This window comes from Globicephala melas, chromosome 1 (genome assembly GCF_963455315.2).
Source record: "Globicephala melas chromosome 1, mGloMel1.2, whole genome shotgun sequence".
In the NCBI taxonomy this organism is placed as follows: Eukaryota; Metazoa; Chordata; class Mammalia; order Artiodactyla; family Delphinidae; genus Globicephala; species Globicephala melas.
Window position 1 is genome coordinate 75,232,771 of NC_083314.1, and position 16,193 is coordinate 75,248,963.

Genomic DNA, 16,193 nt, shown 5'->3' on the forward strand with positions numbered 1-16,193 from the left:
GTGGCCCCCCCAGTCCGCCCGGGGCGCTGTGGCTGAGGCTGGTCCGGAGGGGGCGGTGAAACCTTGGGAAGGGGAGGGGAGAGGGGAGTGTTGGAGGCGCCGGAGCCGAGCCCGGACGGCCGGCCGGGCGGGGAGAAGGAGGAGCCGGGGCGGGCTGGCGGGCGGCCGGGTGGCGGCGGCGGCATGGCGGAGCCGAGCGGGGCCGAGACGAGGCCCCCCATTCGGGTCACCGTCAAGACCCCCAAGGACAAGGAGGAAATTGTGATCTGCGATCGAGCCTCGGTCAAAGAGGTAGTACGGGAGGCGGGGGTGGGGGTGAGTGCGGAGGAGGGGTCTGCGAAGAGGGGGGTGGCTCTGAGACGGTGCGGTGTACGGGAGGGCCGGGGAGAGGAGGGCGGGGGCCCAGCACGCACTCGGAGGAGCGGAAGGGAAGGGCAGGAGGGTAGGGGGCGTCCTGCGGGGGTGGTCTGGGGGAGCGTGGCGCGTGTTGGGGAAGGGAGGCCGGGGATTTGCCTTGTGGCCTGGGCTGGGGGCGTGGTGGAGAGTGCGAAGAGAACACCTTGCACAGGGAAGGGGGAAGGACCCTGGGTTTGAGGGGAGTATTCGCCCCAGTTACTGGTCGGGGTTCGAGGCGCCGAGTCAGAGTGGGGGCCGGGCAAGGAGCTGAGCGGGCGGGAGGCGCAGGTTGGGGGAGAGCTCCGGGCTGCTACTGTGCGCCTCAGAGAACGCCCAGCATTCTCACGCCCGGCCAGGGGGCAGGATTTCCCTCTGCCCGGATGTTTCCTACTCTTTCCAATCAAGGTGGTTACATTTGATTCTCAGCCCCTCTGGGATTTACACAGTGTGCAGTAGGTGCTCAATAAAAATGTGTTGAATGAGTGAAGGAGGGAATATTGCCTGTGTTCACCACCCCCCTGTGGCTGCTCCAGAATTTCACAGAGGCGGGGCTTAAGATAGGCGTCTGGTTGGAAGGGAGGGATCTGGAAGCTGCCTTTGCTTAACAAGTGCACTCTTTTTACTTAGAGTGTGGGTTTGATTTGGTTGGGTCGATAGGGGTGTTGCTGATAGATTTGGGGAGTCTAACTCTCCCCAAGCCATTCTTTAGTGCCGTCATTGCCCCTCCCCCCACCTTATAAAATGACTACATTCCAGAATTTAAATAATTTTTGCCTGCAAAGCTGAATTTGAAATCAGCCCTAATTGAGTGGCCCCATGTATTTGGTTAAAAGCCTGGGGCTTTGATGTCAAGACCTGAGTTCCAGTCTGCCCAGTGCAAGTTACCTAATTGTTCTGATCCTCAGTTTTCTCATCTTTAAAATGGAGATAATAATTAACATGTATCTCATGGGACTTAGACTCTTAACTAGTGAATAGTTAGTGCCGTTATAAGTAGGATCTATTTGTTGTAGTTGTTACAGGAACTCTGGGAATAAAGAGAGGAAAGAGAAGGCTGAAGGGAGATAGGGCCTAGGCCCAAGGCTGTTGAAGGAGTTGGGATGGAGAGAACTGCCCAGGTAGTATGCTCACAGGAAACTGGGTGGATGGACTGAAGAAGGAGTGGCAGATAGAAGCAAGGGCTTTCTAGGGTGGGAGACCCTGGGGTAGAGCTGAGAGGAGCTTCTCACTGGTCCACTCCTTGGTTAAGAAAGGGGCTGCTTATTGCAGCTGGAGGGATGCAGTCAGGACTGCTGAAAGGACTTCCCACGACTAGAGATGGGGGCAAGGGAATGCAGAGGCTTTGAAGAAGAGGCAGGGTCCCTGGTTGGAGGAGCCCAGGCAGCCTCCACAGTGACCTTTGCCTCTTGATCACAGTTCAAAGAGGAAATCTCCCGGAGATTTAAGGCTCAGCAGGATCAGCTGGTCCTGATCTTCGCAGGCAAGATCCTCAAGGATGGGGACACACTGAACCAGCATGGGATCAAGGATGGGCTCACTGTCCATCTGGTCATCAAGACCCCTCAGAAGTAAGTTCAGGAGAGGAGCACGTCCAGCTTCGGATTGGGCATTTTCTTCCCCATCTGATACTTTCTCACCCATTGTTCAACTGTACATCTAAGGCCTATGCCAAGGCCCAGGAAGGTGGCTCTTGGATGGATTGCCAGGAAGCCCTGTGATCTCATCTGCAGGGGAAGGGAACCTGATTTACCTCTCCCTGAATACCCTGAAGATAGAGAATACTCGCTCCTCTCTTCCTCTGTCTGATTTACTGATTGCCCCCAGCCTCACCCTGCCCCAGCCTCAAGGTTGCTTAGGAGGTGGCTTGGGTTAGGGCTGTACCTGCACAGCAAACATAGGAATCATTGTCTTCCCTTTTGTGTTCACTTCAACTAGGATTTTTCTTTCTGTCCTCAGGGTTCAAGATCCGGCTACTGCCACTGCTTCTTCCCCTTCCACTCCAGACCCAGCCTCAGCGCCCTCCACCACGCCTGCTTCACCCGCCACTTCTGCTCAGCCCTCCACTTCTGGCAGTGCCACTTCGGATACTGGCAGTGGAAGCCGAAGGAGCAGTGGCGGGGGTACCTCCCCAGGGACTGGGGAGGGACCTCCCAGTGCCACTGCATCCATACTCTGTAAGCCTTTAGTGTGGAAGGCACTGTCCTGTTTTGGGCTGTGGATTGTGGGAGAGCCAAGAGGGGAAAATATGGTCCCTGCTCCTGATTTGATGGGGATTGGGGACCCCTGGACATAGGGGTCCAGACATTGGTACTTGAGCCAAGAGGGGGAAGAAACCGGTTTGTGAGGGCTTCCCAGAAGAGGAGAGCATGGCAAAATGTTAAGAGTGAGGGGAGAGGGGCTTCCCTGGTGGCGCAGTAGTTGGGAGTCCGCCTGCCGATGCAGGCGGCGCAGGTTCGTGCCCCGGTCCTGGAGGATCCCACGTGCCGCGGGGCGACTGGGCCCGTGAGCCGTGGCCGCTGGGCCTGCGCGTCCAGAGCCTGTGCTCCGCGGCGGGAGAGGCCATGGCAGTGAGAGGCCCGCGTACCGCAAAAAAAAAAAAAGAGTGAGGGGAGAAATGGGGCTGGGGATGTGGGGAACCCTGGGTAAAGATATTGGAGTTTGGGAAAAAGGTGGGTCCAACAGTAGCCAGTTGGGGAATATTTATTTGCTCATTCAGTAAGCCATCACTGCTTACCCTCTCTGTGCTCAGTATTGTGCCTGCCTGTCAGCCTTGGCCATCAAAGAGGTCTCAGTCTAGTAGGCTCACATCTCTTTGCCAGCAGTGGATCAGGGCTGGGGCTGTGGAAATGATTGGAAAAGGGAGATGTGAGAAGCAGAAGGGGCCCATCCTGGAGACTTGACTTCAGTGGCTCTGGCCAGGTAGGGGAAGAGTCTTGTGACAGACTGTGACCCTGCCCCCTCCCCCCAGCTGGCTTTGGGGGCATCCTGGGCCTGGGCAGCCTGGGCCTGGGCTCTGCCAACTTCATGGAGCTGCAGCAGCAGATGCAGAGGCAGCTGATGTCCAATCCTGAGATGCTGTCGCAGATCATGGAGAACCCCCTGGTCCAGGACATGATGTCTAACCCCGACCTGATGCGCCACATGATCATGGCCAACCCCCAGATGCAGCAGCTGATGGAGCGGAACCCCGAGATCAGCCACATGCTTAACAACCCTGAGCTCATGAGGCAGGTGGGTCTGAGAGAAGGTTGGGATTGTGGAGGGCACCTGGTGCCCAGCTGTGCCCTGCCTGGCCTTTTCCCACCTTGTCCTACCTTGACTTGTTCATTCATTCATTCAGTCAGCAGCCATGTTTTGAGCCCTGGGGGTACAGTGATGAAAAGACATAGGCCTAGCTTTCCAGAAACTTCTGGTCTCAAAGGGAAGTGGGACAAGTAAGCAGGCTGTTATAATAAAGTGTGGTCAGTGCTATTACAGAGATAGTCACGATCTCAGCAGAGCTGTGGACACTAGTGCTAGACTCACCAGAAGATAAGTTCCAGAGGGCAAGGATTTGCAAGTGTTTTGTTCACTGCCTAGAACAGTGCCTGGTATATAGTAGTCACTCAATAAGTACTTATTAAATGAACGAATTGTGGGATAAGAGATCAGAATCTTATCATAGACATAAAAGTGTCTTAGAAGAGGCAAGTATGGAGCAAATTTGGGAGGAAGGACAGGGAAGGCATTCCAGGTTGGATGGGAACAAGAAGCAGCTATGCTCATTTTATCTGTTATGTACTGCTGTCCCCTAGAGCTGACATAGGTCACCCCTTCCTTATTGAAAGTGAGCTATTGGTTCCCAAGAGAAAGCCCCCATCCTGTTTCTCAAGATTCAGTGAGGCCAAAGACCTGGGGTGAGATCTAGAAGGTGTTGGTAGCATCGTCCCAGCTTGAATCCTTTCCCTCCCCAACTTGTCATTTACCAGAAGCCATAGTCTGGTCTCGATCAGACAGACCAATCTGGCCTTGAACCCTGTCTCCACCACTAACTGGCTGTGTGTCCCAGGCAATGAGTCTCTGAGCCTATTTCCTCATCTGCTAAATAGGGACAGAAATACCTACATGGGATGGTTATTGTGGGTATTAAATGATTTGAATTCTGTAAAGTACTTAGCCCAGTGCCTGTATGTCGTAACTGCTCAGTAGATGTTAATTTTCTCTTTTGCTTCTTCTTTTTTCTCATGTCCTTTCTTATTCAACTTCCTTGTGCTCCCTGACACTTCTGAGGATCCTCTGAACCTGAGGGAGGGAAGCTGCTGCCCTCACCCCATCTGGGATCATTGTACCCCCAAAAGTCAACCAGAATACCCATAGGGAGACAGGGTTAGAGCCAAGGTGACAGTAGAGGAAGGAAGTCCAGTTCACCCTACTCCCTGCCACTATGGGTCAGTTCCTAGGCCCTGGACCCTGGTCCTGATGCAGACCTCCTCATCAGGGCCCACTCTTTTCCAAGCTTGGTGATCCCCTGGTTCCAGGGCCATTCTCTCTCTTTCCCTTTTCCACCAGACGATGGAGCTTGCTCGGAATCCAGCCATGATGCAGGAGATGATGCGGAACCAGGACCGGGCCCTAAGCAACCTGGAGAGCATCCCTGGAGGGTATAATGCCCTCCGCCGCATGTACACGGACATCCAGGAGCCCATGTTTAGCGCTGCCCGGGAACAGGTGGGGCCAGGGGCTGGGCTGTGGGAGGGCAGTCTGGACTTAGGATTACCTACCCCAGACCCAGGCAAGACTGAGGTGCTGTCTGCTCCTCTTTCCTTCCCTAGCCCCCTGAGGGTGGGCCTTGGCTTAAAAGTGGTTCTCACGCTGCATAGCCAGGGATGGTCCAACTTGCATGGGACTGAGGCACTAGGGCAGAAGATAGCAGAGTTCCCTAGGGGAGTGGGCAATGGGTAGTATCCAAGGGATTTGACATTGTTCTGACAAACTTCTTGCACCAAGGGCTCAGAGGTTGTGGGGCACGCCTAGGGTCAAACAGCCAGCCCTAGCACAGTGTGTCTCAAGTGTGGTCCACAGATCACCTGCATCAGAATCACCTGGGGAGCTTGTTAACCATGAGATTCCTGGTCCCCACCTTTGAGCTACTTATGGAGTCAATCTCTGGAATCAAGTCCTGGGAATACACACTTTAAAAAAGGCTTTAAGAATTCTTTCCAAATATACAAAAAGTATAGCATTCTCTTGTATCCTTGTGGCCCTAAAATGTTGCCATATATAGTTTTAGTGTCTTTTTGGGTTCTTTTTTTAAAGTTTAGCTTACACTAAATACAGTATACATTTACCTGTTTCAAAACTCAAAAGTTACACAAAGTAAACAAAAGGGTATTTAAAAAGTATAGAAAGGTATATAGGCTCAACAAAAGTATACACAAGGGATCCTGCTGTTTCCATCTCCCAGCCACCTCTTTTCCACCCCAGAGTTAACAAATGTTGTTAGTATTTTGTATGTTTTCCTAGACGTATTAAACATTAGCAAATAAGATATTACACATAGAATTGCAGCCTTCACATACCCCTCCCCCATCTTATACCTCTCTTTCCCTCTCCGGAGCTAACTACCACCCTGAAGTTGGTGTTTGTCATTTCGATTCTTTTAATTACCTATGTATGAATCCATAAACAATCTCTGGCCTTGTTTTGCATATTTTCAACCTTATAGAAGTGCTATCATGCTGTTCATATAATTTTAAACTTTTTTAAAAAATCTAAAAATGTTTTATTGAAGAATAATATAGTTGCAGAAAGGTGCACATATCATAAGTGTAGAGCTTGATGGACTTTCACAGACTGAACGCCCCACCATCCCCAACCAGCACCCAAGTGGGAGGGTGGGGCCTCACATTCCTTCTTCCTTGTGGAAAGGAAAAAGCACCATATCCTGAGTGGCCCGTGCTATCCCAGCAGATTCCTTGTTCATGCCGTCTCTGCCCTACACCAAGTCTCCACAGATGAGTGTGCCTTGTTGACCCTGTTCCTACGATGATGCCACATTGTCTTAATTAAGTCTGGGCATCAGGTAGGGTGAACCTCCCCTCCCCCCTTCCAGCTTATACTTCACCATCCTCTTGGTTATTCTTGCCATTGCTCTTTCAAATTTTAGAAAGTGCTATAGGGATCAACTGTGAGTTTTTAAAGAACTTAATTTATTTTAAGTTTAATTTTATATAAGTATTTAATTAAAAATGTATATCAAAGTAATGTATGTACCTGGTTAAAAAAAAATTCAGGTAGTTGAGCAAGGCTTTATAACAAGCACCCAGCTAATTCTGATGTACTCTAAGGTGTGTGAACCACTGGTTCAACTAAAAGAACATAACGTTTGGCATCAACAAACCTGGATTCAAATACCTGCTCCATCATACTTCAGTGGTGTGATCTTAAGTGAGTTGCTTAACCTCCCTGAGTCTTCACTTCCTCATTTGCAAAATGGAGACAATGTGTTATAGCAGTATTCTCAATCATTTTGGTCTCTGGACCCCTTTATTTATTTTTTGTTTAATTTTTTAAAAAAAATTTTTTTTTTTTTTTTTTTTGGCCACACCGTGTGGAATGCGGGAGTCTTAGTTCTCCAACCAGGGATTGAACCCGAGCCCCCTGCAGTGGAAGCTCAGAGTCCTAACCACTAGACCGCTAGGGAATTCCCCTCTGAACCCCTTTATACACTTAAAAATTATTGAGGACTCCAGAAGCTTTTGTTTTTGTGGGTTAGGCCTATTGATATTCACTGTATCTGAAATTAAAGCTGAGAAGTAAAAAAAAATTATTAACTCATTTAAAAATAACAATCCATTATACATTAACATAAATAGCATATTCTTTTGAAAAATAACTTTATTTTCCAAAACAATACTTTAGAGGAAAGAATGGCCTTGTTTGACTTTTTTGCAGATCTCTTGAATGTCTGGCTTACTACAAGACAGCTGGATTCTCAGATCTGCTTCTGCATTCAGTCCATTGCAATGTCACATGTTACATAGCCTTTGGAAAACTCCACTGAATACTTATGAGAGAATGAGAGTGAAAAAAGCAAATAACATCTTAGGATTATAAAAATGGTTTGTAAACCTTGCAGGGGTCCTAGGACCACACTTTGAGAACTGGTGTATTAGAGGGATATTGTAAACATTAGAATAAATGGGTCAGGCACATAGTAGGTGCTCAATAAATGGCAGCTATTATAACTTTTGGGAGTTCAGGGAAAGAAATTCAGGCCTTAGGGTGTATGGGGAAGAGCAAAGCAGGACCCAGAACTAGGTGGGTTTGGGTGCTAGGCAAGTTAACCTGAACAGGAAATCTGAAACGTTGACAAAGACTGAAACTGTGGTGCATGAACCCTGGCCTGCAATCCCTGTTACCTGAACAGGTATCTGGTAGGGTGAAGGAACCACAGCTCAGAGCAGGAGGGTCCTTGGTCAACCCTGGTCCCCACGACCCACTTTGAATAAACAGGAAAAGTGACTGGATACAAAACTCCATGGTGGGGAGGGGCTGAGGCTGCTCAGGTACCTCCTGCGTGGGTGTTGGCGGGTCCAGAGGGAGGACATGTGGGTGCTGCCGTGGGCAGCCCACCATATGGTGGGGTGCAGACCCTGAGACGATCCTGGATAACATAGTTGGGGGCCTGGTGCTGAGGGGGACTGTTTAGCTGAAGCAACCAGTCTGAGGAGATAGGCTGTGGGGAGGGAGGGGAAGGAGGAGATTACATGGAGGAAGCAACAGAAGGAGAAGACCTAGGGAAGTGTGCTTAGCCAGAGGTGTGCTCAGCCAGAGGTGTGCTCAGCCAGAGGTGTGCCCACTAAGGGGCTCCATTGTGGTGTGCCTGGATGGACAGAATGCCACGTGGGGGACCTGGGGGTGAGGGAGAGGGTTCAGTGGAGTTAGTCTTAGACCAAGGTGGCTGGAAAAGGGAGAGCTAGAGGCAGATCGGGGTCAAAGTAGAGAGCCAGCTCCCATCAAGCCAATAATTACCTATTGAGCACCTACTAGTGTCAGGGGCCAGGGGTGCCAAGGTGAATCTGACATCGTCTCTGCCCCTTAAGAGCTAAGGAAAACAAATATCTCACTACACAATGGGAAAGGTGTGTGTAAAGTATTGATACTATAGAGCACAGAGGAGATTAGATACCAAATATTTAGAGCCACCAGGGGAGAAGTGACGTTTCCAGTTATCTGAGGGGTTCAGTTATCCAGTCATCAGCAGGCAGCTCCCACCCTGCAGGATGAGGGTGAAGTTGCCCATTGTGGGGCTAGAAATTGACCTGAGGACCTCCAAGGTTTTAGATCTCTCTCCCTTTCCCGGGGAAGGGGAGGCTATTAGGTGAGAAGAAAGAAAGGGCCTAGCCCTTAAGGATTTGTTTCAGTCCTTAACCCAAAACCTTTCCCTCCTCCCAGTTTGGCAACAATCCCTTCTCTTCCCTGGCCGGGAACTCCGACAGCTCATCCTCCCAGCCTCTGCGGACTGAGAATCGAGAGCCCCTCCCTAACCCCTGGAGCCCCTCGCCCCCCACCTCCCAGGCCCCCGGGTCCGGTGGGGAGGGCACCGGAGGATCGGGGACCAGCCAGGTGCACCCGACAGTCTCGAACCCCTTTGGGATCAATGCGGCTAGCCTGGGGTCAGGTATGTCCTAGGGTGGAAGGAGCTTAGTGGGGTCACCAGGGCAGTCCCTCTGCCCCAGGACTGAATGGGGTTCACACTGCTCCAGAATATTGAAGACAGAGGTGAGACTGTATTGAAGCCACAGAGGGGGCTCTGTAGCCTGGAGTAGTGGCTCGACCCCTCAGGGTAAGGGTTGGTTCTGGCCCTGTCCTGTTGTCCCTAGGAGTGACCTAAGTAAAGGCTTATGAGTAAACCAGGCCCCACTTCCTAAGCTCTTTCAACACTGCTGGTACTATCCAGAGTAAATGGGTCAGACTGGGAATGGGGTGTGGGAGAGGAATCAGGGGGCAGGTAGATGTGGGCTGGGGGAGAGGGATGTGCAGAGCTGCCTTGTACAGAGGTGCAGGTTATGCACTGCACAACCCTGGGAGATGCCCCATTTGTCTGGACTATGACTATACATATGGCTCTAGGGATGTGTGGTAGATGCTCTGATTTCTCTGTACCCTGGGGAGCATCTTGATTGGGAAAGTCCCTTCCCCTCTGTGTGCTTATTTCATAAATAAGGTACTTGAACCTGATCCATGGTTTTAAAATTGTACATCTGAGTCTTGAGGGCTCTGGCCCATCTCCAGGATGAGGGAAGACCAAAAGCGAAAGGCTCCAGGCCTCCTGCCCTGGCTCCAACCAGACCACTGACATACTTGGTTTCCAAGTGAGATTTGGTTTGAGGAAAGGGTCTCTGCTGCTAAGACAAGTTTGAAAACCATTGAACTGGATGATCTTTAGTCAAATCCTTTCCAACTCTGACATCTGACCTGTGGCAGGAACAGTCCAGAGGGGCATGAATCAGATCCAGTTTGCAACTTGCTTGTCCTTAGCAGAGTAGTTGGGGAAGGGGCCAGGACAAAGCCGGGCGAGATGACCTCGGAGTCAAGAGAGACTTGGACCCACGCCCCAGTACTTGGGTGCCCATTTGACTGTTGCCTCTCTGAGTTTTGTAAGCACTCAGTGCCTGAAGTAATGTAGATGGAAGTGAGGCATCTGGTTTCCATCTGGACCCCTTTTCTCTGGTTTTTTCCTTCTTGTCCTAGGGATGTTCAACAGCCCGGAAATGCAGGCCCTCCTCCAGCAGATCTCTGAGAACCCCCAGCTGATGCAGAATGTGATCTCAGCCCCCTACATGCGCAGCATGATGCAAACGCTTGCCCAGAACCCCGACTTTGCTGCTCAGGTATGGAACTGGCACGAGGGGAGTGTGTTGGGGGCTGTTGCTTGCGATGATCAAAACGCTCTGGAGCCAGACCGCCGAGTTTCTGTATTGAGCTCTGCCACTTCCTAGCTGCGTGAGCCAAGCAAGTTATTTAACCCCAGTTTCCTCCTCTGTAAAATGGTAATAACAATAGTTCCTGCCTCAGAGAGTTGTGAGCGTTGAGTTAATACCATAAAGTGTTTAGAACATGGCATGGCACGTAGTAAGCCCTACGTACTCGGAAATGTTAGCTGTCATCATCCTCGTCAGACTGGCTCCTGACTCTCGTCCTCGTCCAGAGTATAGTTCCATTTCCTCTCACTGTCCCACTTAGGCCTTCAGGATACTTTGAGAGCCTTGGAAAAGCTGGCCAGATTTCCTGCAGTGGAGGGGGTGCCAAGGGAGATGAGGCCGTGGGGGCATTCTGGGGGTGGGTAGGCCCAGGCCTCCCCTACTGCCTTCACCCTGGCAGATGATGGTGAACGTGCCGCTCTTCGCGGGGAACCCCCAGCTGCAGGAGCAGCTCCGCCTGCAGCTCCCAGTCTTCCTGCAGCAGGTGAGTGAGGAGCCTAGACGGGCGGAGGTTGAGGGCCGGGGTAGACCCCGAGGCCCAGTGGGTGGAACTTAAAGGAGGGGCCGCGCTTGGCTCTGGACTCAGGGTGTAGGCTGCCTCCTGTCTCCTGGTACCTCCTGTTGCCTTTCTCTGCTGTTTCCCACCAGATGCAGAACCCGGAGTCACTCTCCATTCTTACCAATCCCCGAGCCATGCAGGCGCTGCTGCAGATCCAGCAGGGACTGCAGACCTTGCAGACCGAGGCCCCCGGACTGGTACCCAGGTGAGGGTCGGTGGCAGGTGGGCGGCAAGGTTCTGGCTACTCCTCCCCCTCAACCCCTTTCCCTGCCACTCTCTGAGCAGCCCTTGTGTCTCTGAGGGTCTTTTTCCTGTTCCTTCCAACTGCTTTTCCTTCTGGATCTCACATTGCCATCCCTTTCTCAGAGGCCATCTCCCACCTCTCGGTCTCTCCTGCCTGCAGCCTTGGCTCTTTTGGGATGTCCCGGACCCCAGCCTCCTCTACAGGCAGCAACGCTGGGTCTGCGCCTGAGGCCCCCACCTCCTTGCCAGCCCCGCCAGCCACATCCTCTCCAACAGGGGCCTCCAGTGCTCAGCAGCAGCTCATGCAGCAGATGATCCAGCTTTTGGCTGGAAGTGGAAACTCACAGGTACATGGGGCAGCGGGGCTGGCGCTGGGACCCTGCAGTGTTCAGGGTGGCAGTAGAATGGAGACAGCAGAGCAGGCTTTGGAGTCAGCCAGACCTGGCTTTGGTTCCTGGTCTGCTACTTTCTAGCCTTGGGCAAGTTACCGACCTTCGTAAGTTTAGTTTCCACAGCTGTGAAATGGAGATGAGACTAGTAATGGCCCTTACTGGGTCAGCTGGGTACTGGTCGGTGTGCCTTATGTATAAGAGCTCATTTACTTTATTCTCCACAACAGCCTTGCCAGGAAGCTATTATTATTATTTCTGTGTTACAAAAGGGGAAAACTAAAGCCCAGAGAGGTTAAGTGGCTTGCTCAGAGTCGCATATCTAGTAAGTAATGGAGCTAAAATTCAAACTGAGGCATGCTGGCTCCCGAATTTACACTTTAACTACTGTTACACCACTTCTGCTTATATCAGAGGACCCTTTTGATAATTAAAGTAGCCTCCCTCTCTGTGACAAGAGAGGAGGATTTTGGGAGGTGAGGTGACCAGAGCCGTGGGCCACATAGTCAAGGCCTGGGGTTTGGGGGAGGAGCAGGGATGAGCCCCTTAACCCTTCTATGGACTCTGTGACTCATCTGGGAAAAACCTTTCAACAGGAATATAAGTGTGCCCAGCTCTGTGCAAGGCACTGAGGGGGCTGGATGAAGGGATCCCCAAGGCCCAGTCCAGCTTAAATTGTGTGGACCGTGATGAAAAACAGCACGGAGCATTGGAAACGGCTCTTGTACTGCGTGTTGGGGGCCTCTGTGATTGCTGTGCTCCTTTCAGCTCTGAGTTTTCTGTTCATGATCTAGGCTAGTGCCTCCTAAACATGCCTTGGGGAAAACATTTCCAGGAGATGTTTATAGGAGTGTCAAAAACGAAAAGCTTTCTCTTTCGTAAATAACCGTGTTTGTTGATTGGTTAAACACAATTAGCAGGTTCTTGCTTTCCTGGGGCCCTTCTCTGACCTTTACTATGGCCATGTGTGTGTTGACTGCCAGGAAGGAGGGGGTTTGGAGGTGGTATTTATCAACCACAGAACATTTGGCTTTTGGATTGCCTGTTAACATCTCCAGAGTGTTGATGGAAAGCAGTTGGGAATATCGGCTGATCTAGGCCTATCCATTACTTCGAAATCTTAAGAAAGATGCCCCCCATCTTATGATGACACAGTTGTTTAGTGACTTGGGACGCCGGCTCCTTGGCCTCTGTTTGCAGCTCACCGACCCCTGCCCCATTGGTTGATTCTGAGGATGTCTTCTTCTCACCATTATAAACGCTCAGAATCAGATAGGCCCCCTGGCGTTGGTCCTGTGCCCGCTTCAAAAGGCCTGTCCCCTCCAGGTGCAGACGCCAGAAGTGAGATTTCAGCAGCAGCTGGAGCAGCTCAACTCCATGGGCTTCATCAATCGTGAGGCCAACCTGCAGGCCCTGATCGCCACAGGAGGGGACATCAACGCAGCTATCGAGAGACTCCTGGGCTCTCAGCTGTCCTAATCCCTCGGCCCGTGCCTCCTGCCTGTCCCGTCCCTCGATGCCAGCGTTTGGTTCCGACCCTCTGCAGCTTGTCATCCCTTCTGTCTTCTCCCTTGTCCTCTCCAGACGGCAGGGTGACTTTAGAGGCGTGGGCCCCAGCCCCGTAGCTCTGAGAATTCCAGTTTTACTTCTGCACCTCTTGTAGAACCTTCTCTCCTGGTCCTGCTTTAGCAGAGCTATTTAAACAGTTCTCACAGTTTTGTTGATTGGCCCCTCCTCCTTGGCCCTCCCCGCCTTCACCTTTGCAACCTTCAGACTTCTCAGTGGCAGTGCAGAGCTGAAGGAGGAACCGACTCTCTGCTTTACTGGAACAGGGTCTTCCTTCTGAACCACTAGGGTTTTGCTTGTCTTATGTTTACTTTTGGTAACTCTTCCTTCTTTCTCTCCCCCATCCCCTCCCACCTCTAGCCTAACCAATGCTAGACTTCCATGCTCTGAAGGAGGGGCAGGTGAAACAGGCTGTGATTTTCCTCCTCACCCCCTGTTCTGTTCACTTCATCCAGCACTTTTTCATGGGGTCTGTTGGGACTTCCAGAGGAAGGAAGATGCCTGTTCTCCCCGTCTGAAGGGAGAGGTGAGACACAGCCCTTTGGAGCACGAATTAACAGGCCCTGGACCAGCCCAATGAGGGGAGGAGGGAATGAGATTTTCTGGAGGAAGGCAATCAGGGAAAGAGCCTGAGTAGAGGACTTGGAAGTTGGAACTGACAGTTAGGGAATGGAAGAACTAATAGTTCTTTTAGGCCGAAGAGTCCAGGCTCAGGCCTGGCAAAGGAGACTTAAGAGATGTTAACGGAATTTGAGTGGAAGAAAAGGGCTCAATGAAGCTAAACAATACGGCTCACAAGGGGTTATGTTGGTTCCGTTTCCACAAACACACATGCTTATATATATACACACACATTTCCATGAACCCAGGACCTGTCTGTGTCTCCAGGTACCAGTAATTTAAGCTCCCCTCAAAAGACATGAAGAGGATTGGGGTCTGTCTTAGCAGTGGGTGTGTGTGGGGGTGGGTGGGTGCATGCATGCATGCACGCACACATGTGCATGTGAGTTGAGTGGGAGGGTGGATCCCTTGTCGATTTCTGGTTTAGAGTTTTCTCCCACCAGAGAGAAGTAGGCAAAAGGGCCAGTCTAGGTCAGGAATAAATACAGCCTGGAGAGCTAGATCCCCTGGGCTTCTGGATACTGGGTAAGCCAAGGGTAGTGTGGGTACCTCTTCTGAAGCTGTCAGAGCTGTGACCAGCACCCTTATTACCCCTCCCCTCATTGCTTCGGGAAATAGTAGGGGAGGAGTCTTTCCCTCTAGAACCCCTGGCCCTTGGCGTCTTAGCTCCTGCCCTTTGAGTTTTCACTGTTTCCCTCCAGGCCAGAAAGTTCTATTTGAGGAAGGAAAGGAGAGGGCAGCAATGATGCCTTTGATCTGGAATTGGACATTGCTCTATTGGAGCACAGAGGAGGCTCGTATCACCTCCTCTATCTGCTACTTAGCCCAGCTGCTTGGAGGATCCATTGCTGGGAATATGGAGGCAAGAGGAACAGAATTTTCTCCAAGTGGGAAAGGGTCTCAAGCAGTCCAGAGAGGATGTCTGTGTGGCTTTCCCTCCCTACCTCCCCCAACTCCCACACTGGCCTTTGTAAATAAATGGTGTGGTCTTTGTTGTGAGGGTGTCTTGGTGTTTGTTTTCTGGGGGAGAGGAGGCTGGCTGAAGACAACTTCTTGGTTTTAGAGGACTTTTGTAAAGTGGGATCTAGAGGAATTTGAAGTTGGGTTCGGTTACCACAGGTGTTCAGAAACATCGAAGATAAAGGGATAACTGATCGTGGGGATATCTATAATCTGTAGTTTAGGAATGGGAAGGATTGCTTTCTTCTACTCCCCATCGCCAGACCATAAGTTATCAGATCCCACCCCTGCTCCCCCATAGGTCAGGGCTGGGAGAAGAATGTATGAAAGGTGCCGGGAATATGGCTAAGTCCTTACTTCCATCCTCTGATCTTTTGGCAAGACTGCCCTCTCCTTACCCCAGGGAAAAAGGTCAAAACAAGAGAAACCCTTGTATCCAGACCTAATGCAAGTGGAGTTTAACAGTTATTAGTCTTGAGCTCTGAGGCTAAACCTAGCTCTACCACTAAATATGTGAATTTAAGGAAGTCTTTTCATATGTATTCGGTTTTATCTTTTGTGTAGTGAGGTTATGGATTAGAGCTCTGTGATATCAGAATAAAGCGAGTGGGAGGTTCCACTTCTGATAGTGGTAGGCTGGATGTTTCAGACCAGCACTCTCAGAAATTTTAAATATGAAAACTATCAAAAAATCAAAGGGTTAACAAGATTGGCCGGGAATCCAGAGAGAAAAGAAGGCCCTAAAGGCTGCCTTTGCCCAGGGGGCTTTTCCAGTTGGGAAAAGGCTGCTGAGAGGCTAAGCTGTGGTTTTGAGGGCCTTGAAGGATTAGGAGCTAGAGGAACAAAACATTGGAATCTGGGGACAGCTAAAGATAGCGATGCTGGTAAAGATCCACTTGGACTAGGAACCCCTAAGGATGAATCAGAAGTAAACCAGTCCTCATATTCTGCAGCCTAGTGTCCCAACATTCTGGGTGGTCCAGAAATTCTCAAGTCTCAAACTTGGAATAAGATGATCCCAGATTGCTAGCATCTCCAGATACTTGGTAGAAGCAAGCAGAAATCTCAAGGAACTTAACAACAATCTAGACCTCAAAAGTATTATAATTAATAATTTTTCAAATATAACATCAGCCACAATAAGAATTAGTCAATTAGTCGAGCTCTTGAAGAAATAAGGCAATGAAAACGAAAGCAAGCAAATGATAGACCAAAAACAAGGAAATGAGAGACAACAAATAGACAGTTCCGTATATTGGAGTTATACAGAAATGAAAACAACTGCTTAGTATTTCAAGAAGATAAAAGCGAGGCTTGGAAATTTCAGCAGGGACCTGAAACAACACAAACAGACATAGCACAACTGGAAAAGGACCAAATAGAAATTTTAGCTAGAAAAATAAAATGAATGAAATTAAGGTCTCAATAGATGGGTTTAATAGCAGATCAGACATAGCTAAGGAGAGAATTGGTCAATTATAGAAACAGAATGAA

At 50.4% G+C, this 16,193-nt stretch overlaps 1 protein-coding gene across 2 annotated transcripts; it reads left to right on the plus strand.

The window, feature by feature from the left end:
- The first annotated feature begins 101 nt into the window (after positions 1 to 101).
- Positions 102 to 14,735, plus strand: UBQLN4 (ubiquilin 4). Of its 2 annotated transcripts, XR_009563726.1 has the most exons (12): positions 102 to 291; positions 1,813 to 1,964; positions 2,353 to 2,570; positions 3,365 to 3,627; positions 4,945 to 5,103; positions 8,833 to 9,058; positions 10,132 to 10,271; positions 10,762 to 10,845; positions 11,010 to 11,125; positions 11,324 to 11,510; positions 12,879 to 13,644; positions 14,441 to 14,735. XR_009563726.1 is itself a non-coding variant. In XM_030842325.2 (11 exons), exons 1-11 carry the CDS (start codon positions 184 to 186, stop codon positions 13,029 to 13,031), a joined length of 1,806 nt encoding a protein of 601 aa, XP_030698185.1. In that variant the 5' UTR covers positions 102 to 183; the 3' UTR covers positions 13,032 to 14,735. The 2 variants fall into 2 exon arrangements, 1 of the variants encoding a protein (XP_030698185.1); XM_030842325.2 differs by having other exon boundaries at positions 12,879 to 14,735.
- The last annotated feature ends 1,458 nt before the right edge of the window (positions 14,736 to 16,193 follow it).

Coding starts and splice junctions, on each gene's coding strand:
- UBQLN4 (XM_030842325.2), top strand. CDS start 184: ATGGCGGAGCCGAGCGGGGCCGAGACGAGGCCCCCCATTCGGGTCACC. Junction 5,104..8,832: donor TTAGCGCTGCCCGGGAACAG/GTGGGGCCAGGG, acceptor CCCTCCTCCCAG/TTTGGCAACAATCCCTTCTC. Junction 11,511..12,878: donor CTGGAAGTGGAAACTCACAG/GTACATGGGGCA, acceptor TGTCCCCTCCAG/GTGCAGACGCCAGAAGTGAG.